Source organism: Triticum dicoccoides, chromosome 3A (assembly GCF_002162155.2).
Source record: "Triticum dicoccoides isolate Atlit2015 ecotype Zavitan chromosome 3A, WEW_v2.0, whole genome shotgun sequence".
NCBI lineage: Eukaryota > Viridiplantae > Streptophyta > Magnoliopsida > Poales > Poaceae > Triticum > Triticum dicoccoides.
The window spans coordinates 623,933,459-623,940,089 of NC_041384.1; the positions used below are offsets into that span (position 1 = coordinate 623,933,459).

A 6,631-nucleotide genomic window follows, 5' to 3' on the forward strand; every position below is an offset into this window, starting at 1 on the left:
GGTGATCCTTGGTTCTTGCACCCCGCATTAATACTCCGGTCATTTTCGGGATGCGCGGAATCCCTCCCATAATCTTATCCGTTTGACTGTCGGGCGCCTAATCCTCTGCCGGTTTCAGCTGATGCTGGGCTGTTGGCCCCGTGGTTCTGAAGTAACCAGTGCACATCGGTCGTTGGTGGTAGGTTGCCGGCAGTACTTTTTGGTTTGTTGTATTAGTGACTTAATCCACACTGCAATGAGCTTTGATCCACTCATCTTTCTTGAGCTTTCGAGCGGTGCTTAGATCGTGCTTGGACCTCTCTCGGCAGAAACGAAAAGCGATGCATCTTTCCCCGTTTGAGAGACGCGGCTTTCGTCGGCTGTCAGATGTTAACGCTGTCTCGTATGCGCAGGAGACGTATCATCTGGCACCGGTACGTCAGCAAAACGGACAAATCGTGTACAAGGCGCATAACATTATCTTTTTCTATAAAAAAAACACGAAAAGGGGCGAACGCTTTCTTTTTGCGAAAAAAAGGTACGCAAGGACCCAAGACTGAACGAGGAAAACAAGAGATGCACGTAACACAGACTGATGAGTGATGAGAAAGAAAAAGGAGAAGAAAAGATGTCAGATATAGTTGTTGTTAATATATGTAGGAAAGTCCAAATCTGGATATGAAGGGTGTATTTTTGTATGATGACGGTGCGAGCCGCAACACGCAGCTGCAAAATGTTTAGAATATTATCTTGGTCTCGGGTTCCATACTGGTTAGTAGGAGTATATGTGTGAATGAATGAGGCTGAGGGTCGGGCCGACTACCAAACGCATGGTCACGGAGCGAACCTGCGCGCGAGGACATGAATTCTGACACGGGACGGAACCAGACTAACGTAGTACGCACCAAGTATGAACCGCTACATAAATGTATGCGCGTGTATATAAACGCTTGTGTCTGTACTGATGCTAAAAAAAATATGAACCGCTTCAGCTGGCCGTCGCTGGACCCGCGCGCGCAAACCCAAGTTTTGGAGGTCGGCAACTGTTCCTTAGTCCCGATCTCGAGGAGCGAGCGAGCGGGCGAGAAGCACAAGCAAAACGCCACACCGCGTGGCCCATGCCATTGCCACCGACCACACCGAACATGCTACTACTGGCGGTTCCTGCCCTCCTAGGTGCTGCCGTGCTGGCTGGCATAGTGTGAAAAACACAAAATATACTCAGAACTTGCCTGAAATGGCACCACGCCTAGGCGGCAACAGCTAGCCGTGCCTAGAACGGTCGGCATTCCCTTCTCTTTTTTTTTTGTCGTGTGATCAACCACAGCCGCAACCTGGCACAAGAAACTGCATCGAGCCTTTGTCCCCACATTGGAAGTGACAAGTTGGAGAGCCGATATGCACAACAGCACAAGGAATCAATCTCTGTTTGTGTGAAATATATGCGCTCTGTATCTTCTTTCCGAGAGATGAAAACCCATTACTAGTGCGGAGTGAGTTTTCACGCGTCCGAAAGGACAAACCTAGCTAGCTGTACATAAAAAGAGAGAGGCAACCGGGCATTCACATTCACCGTCCTCTGTATCTGTATGCATGACACATCCATCGATCGCAAACAAACAAACAAACAACACAAAATCATTGCTGGCGAGAGTGAGGAGTTGAAACCCAACTCATGCACCCCCTCCTCGCATCAGACTAGACAATGCGGGACGCTTGACCGCTGCTTGCGCACACTCAACGGTCAGTTCGACGACAGAGTGCAGGTCTCGGGCTCCTCGTCGTCGTGTGCCGGTGTGCCGTGTGTGGAGGTCTGGACCCTGGCCGCCGACTTCCGCCTGAGAAGATATTTCTTTAGTCTACCTTGTCTGCCATGTTGATGTTGGTGCCCCGGCTCCTATAAAAACTGCGAAGTCGGGAAGCGCTCATAAGGAAGGAGCCGCTGTACTTGAACCGAGGACGGACAGACAGAGAGCAGAGAGGAGAGGGAAGGCGCCGCGGACGATGACTCGACCAACAATGCTCATGCTCGGCCTCCTGCTGCTCTCGCTCTTCTCAGGTGTGTGCTCTGCCCTGCTTCCTCCTCCTCGCTTCGTTCTGCTATGTAAGAGTTTCTTCTCTTCTTTCTGGCGCCGCTCTGCGTCTGCCCTCCGCGGACGCCGCCATTGCCGTCGATCAGCCGGGTGAGAAGCTCTGCTTACTCTCTCCGCCTCCGTCCGTCGCCCGCGGCAGAATTCAGCACGCGTTGTTGTTGTTGCTCGTCTTCCAGCTCCCAATCCGTAGTGCCGTTTCAAAGAGCGCCTGCGTGAAGTAGAGGCCGCGCACGTGCTTACTCTGCTGTAGGCCAGCGGGCGCCGACTTCCGCCCAGATATTTCATTAGTTTACCTTCTCTCAACACATTGGTGTCTGTGGCTGGACACGGTCTCCGGTGGTGCTACCACTCCTATAAAAACTAACTTGGGAAGGCGAGGGGTCGATCCCGAATGAAGGAGCCGCTCTACTTTAACACGGACGTAACCGCTCCGGACCCTCCCCCAGACATCATATATCGGCCAAGGGCGAGAGCAGACGAGAGAAAGAGACGCCAATGGAGCACCGAGCCTCATCGTCGCTCCTGCCCTGCATCCTCCTGCTCTTGCTCTTCTCAGGTGCGCCCTCTGCTCTGCTTCCTTCATCTCCCGAGCTTTTCTTCTTGCTTCTGCTGCATCTCCGCCTCCAGCCTCTGCCGACGTCGCCATTGTTGTCGATCAACCTAGTGGAGCGCTCTCTTATTCTCTCCGCGCTTCTGCCATCTCCAAGGCTTGCCCGACGAATTCCACACACGATGTGCCGTTCGTGCTCGGTGCTCCAGTCCGTGGTGCCGTTTCCAGGAGTTTCAAGGCTGTTTTCGCTACAATTCCGGGGCTCTGCAGTTCCCGTACATGGAAAGAAGCATGAGAGCTACTCTGAAGCTACTATGAAGCAGAGAGCATGGAGATCTCAGATCCAGGGAGCCTGCCTTAGAATTGCTCTCCCAATAACTGTAGCTCGTCATTGTCGTAAGAGTTAATTTAGCCGCCTCGCTTTGTCAGCTTTGATTGATGCGCGCGCATGTGACTACAACTTGAAGTTTCCCGCGTCATTGCAAGACTTATTTATTCATAGCTCGAACCAACGCACTTTTTCTTTGCGCACACTGAAAGTCTGAAGCCAATACACTTGCGAATTCACCCTTCTTCTCTGCTACCAGTATGTCGATCTCACCTGCCGCAACCGCATGCATCATCAGCTGGATATCAGTTGGAGTGTAGTAGGCTGTCTATTTTCGACCCATTATTTTTCTGCAAGTTGATCGTGAAAGAGACCGCCGACCTAAAGCATTCGGTGGCTATATCTGAAAAGTGAAAATTCGATTTCAAAAATGTTTTATTTTTCTTTTCAAAGAAGATATTTTTGAAACGATGGGGGTTGATTGCTCCTCGCACTGCTAACCTCGCCGTGCCTTTCCGCAGTGGGCACAGTGTCGGCGCAGCAAAAGTTCGGCATCAACTACGGGCAGATCGCCAACAACCTGCCGGACCCGACGCAGGTGGCCGGCCTGCTCCGGTCCATGAACGTGAACCGGGTGAAGCTCTACGACGCGGACCCCAAGGTGCTGACGGCGTTCGCCAACACGGGCGTGGAGTTCATCATCTCGGTGGGCAACGAGAACCTGCAGACCATGGCGGCCAGCCCCGGCGCGGCGCGGCAGTGGGTGGCGCAGCACGTGCAGCCCTTCCTCCCGGCCACCCGCATCACCGGCATCATCGTCGGCAACGAGGTGCTGGGCAACAACGACACCGCCATGGCCGCCAGCCTCGTCCCCGCCATGCAGGCCGTCTACGACGCGCTCGCCGCGCTCGGGCTCAGCGGCCGGGTCACGGTCTCGTCGGCGCACTCGGTGAACGTGCTCGGCAGCAGCTTCCCGCCGTCGTCCGGCGCGTTCCAGGAGGGCGTGGCGCAGTACGTGAGGCCGCTGCTCGACTTCCACAGCAAGACGGGCTCGCCGTTCCTCATCAACGCCTACCCCTTCTTCGCCTACAAGGGGAGCCCGGGGAGCGTGTCGCTGCCGTACGTGCTGTTCCAGCCCAACGCCGGCGTGCGGGACGGCGGCCTGGTGTACGACAACATGCTGTACGCGCAGATCGACGCCGTGTACGCGGCCATGAAGGCCATGGGGCACACGGACATCGGCGTGCGGGTGTCGGAGACGGGGTGGCCGTCCAAGGGGGACGAGGACGAGGTGGGCGCCACCGCGCAGAACGCGGCGGCGTACAACGGCAACCTCATGCAGCGGATCACCATGGGCCAGGGCACGCCGCTCAAGCCCAGCGTGCCCATCGACGTGTTCGTGTTCGCGCTCTTCAACGAGAACATGAAGCCCGGGCCGGCATCAGAGAGAAACTACGGGCTGTTCTACCCCAACGGCTCGCCGGTGTACGCGATCAACGCCGGCACCGCCGGCTCCGGCTCGGGCTCCGGCGACGGATCCGGCGGGGGGTCGTCGGTGGGGAGGTTCGACCCGTACTCGTCGCAGTCCATGTTCTCGGCCGCGTCCAGATTGGGCGTAAGGAGAAGATTATCTTCTTTGACGCCACTGCTGGTATTGCCCGTGCTGTCAGCATTGTTGGCATGCTGATTGATTAAACTAAACTAGTAGCGATTCATCACCATTCATTGTATACGGAGAACATGTTGTAAATCGGTTATGGGGCTGGCCGAGATTCTGAAATTCGGCACGACGGCGATGTCTGTCCCGGAAAGTTTCTCCTTTCTCTGATTATTCCCGCCCCAATGATCCCGAGAGCAAAAGGCACCCAAAGGGACGGCGATGCACGGACGGGCGGGGCATCGCAGAAAGCGCGGGAAATTCCTGGAGTGTTTGACTGGAGAAACATGCTAGCACTTAGGCGGGAAAGAAAGAAATCGTGTCAGGGAATGTCAAGCGTCAAAGTGGCAAAGCGATTCAACGTCGAGGTCTCCGGTGTCGCTGAACAGCACGAGCTCGTGCTAATCTGAATGAACTCGCACGCCTAACCTTGGGCTTTTTCTCCGGTGTGGCTTGCAGATAACGTTAGCGGCGGCGGTGGGTGTCATGCTCGCCGCATTATTGTTCCTCCCAGCTTCCTCCACACGTACCACCACCACCACCGCCGCCGCACGAATGATTGGGGCTCCCTTCCGGCTAACGCATCGTCCAGCGAAGAGCCTTGAGTTGTCTTGGCCACTAGCTCATCATCAGACTCAGGAAAACGATAGACTTATTTTCCCTGACAAAGAGGTACATAAACTCACTAGCTCACCTCGTCCTCAGGCTCGTGCCGCTGACACGGTAGTCTAAGCTTGGTGCCAAATCGTGGCGAGAAAGTGGCCGGACGAAGACCCCAGCACAGCAGCGGCGGGTTCGGGGCGTGTTGCGCCCATGTCAGGTTAGGTAACAGGTCACGCAACGCAAGAAGGCCCGGTGCGCCATGTGCCCGTGCATGTGGAATGATCCATCCTGTTGAGCGGCGTGCTCGGCTACAGGGACCGCTGGCTCCCTCCCTGTTTGTTTGTTGACACCCATCGCTGGCTTGATGGGTCTGACCACCGGTACGCGCGCAATTATGCGCCGCGCATGCGCTACGATCCTAGCTAACCAGCACACCGAGAGATTTCGCCGACGGCTCCGCCCGAACCACCGCGCACTCCACCCCGATCGGTCCAGAGGCGTCGCGTCACCCCCATGCAAGAGGCCAACGATGGAGACGAGAGACGGTTCAGATGGAGATAGGGAAGGGATCGTCCTCGTCTGGCCGCTCACTACCCGGTGCTCATGTCATGCAGTGTAGCCAGGGACGTCCATTTGAGAGCTCAGAGCCAACCGACTCCTGTTGGACCGTTCGAGATATCGTGTCATCCATGGCTCGTTGCTGATGCTGATCATGCGAACGTGGTGGCCTGTGGAATATCTAGCCCTTTTGCCGGATATCTTTTTCTAGTTCTCAAGTCGGTACTGACTGCTTCAGCCTCCGTGTGTGTAATGTAAGGAGTGTGCGAGTCTGTGGGGGAGGCTTTATTCCGGAATCACTGTGTGCAGTTATCTTTCTGAAAAAGAAGGAGGTGTAGGTGCTGCCCACCCATATATGCCTGTCCCTGTAGCTGTAGGCTGTAGCGGTATATCTTCGCCTATTTTGTCGTTCACATGCAAGTGCCTTTTTTTATTGGGGTGTGCACTGTGTAGCTTGACGCAGATAATAGGCCACGTTGCTTTTGCGGTGATATGATAATCGTGCTGTGTGCTTCTGAACCTGTGTTTCTGAAGAAAACGGACGGTTCAGTCGAGTTTTGCGCTCGATGTACTCCTTTCTCTATGGCACAGGCCATAGAGAATTTCTGGTTCTGAGTGGATATCCAGAGCTGTACTGTAGTTGCACTGACTGTGGAGGATGGAGCTGTTAGATGATTGCCATGTACTAGCTAGTTTGTGTTGTTATTTCTAACCGGTCAATTAGGTGTCACTCTAGGAGAAGTGTTTTAACCGTTTCTTTAGCAACTGCAGTTAGATTTTTTTTCAAACCTTTAACAGTAGAACAATTGTTCTACGGTATATTTTCATTTATAAAAGAATATTGTACATACAGAAGAAAATGA

The 6,631-nt window shown here is 54.4% G+C and overlaps 1 protein-coding gene across 2 annotated transcripts; it reads left to right on the plus strand.

The window, feature by feature from the left end:
* The first annotated feature begins 1,766 nt into the window (after window positions 1-1,766).
* On the plus strand, window positions 1,767-4,781 carry LOC119269666 (glucan endo-1,3-beta-glucosidase 14-like). Of its 2 annotated transcripts, none has more exons than XM_037551562.1 (2): window positions 1,767-2,038; window positions 3,472-4,781. In XM_037551562.1, exons 1-2 carry the CDS (start codon window positions 1,984-1,986, stop codon window positions 4,635-4,637), a joined length of 1,221 nt encoding a protein of 406 aa, XP_037407459.1. In that variant the 5' UTR covers window positions 1,767-1,983; the 3' UTR covers window positions 4,638-4,781. The 2 variants fall into 2 exon arrangements, with proteins under 2 accessions (XP_037407459.1, XP_037407458.1); XM_037551561.1 differs by lacking the exon at window positions 1,767-2,038 and adding an exon at window positions 2,095-2,628.
* The last annotated feature ends 1,850 nt before the right edge of the window (window positions 4,782-6,631 follow it).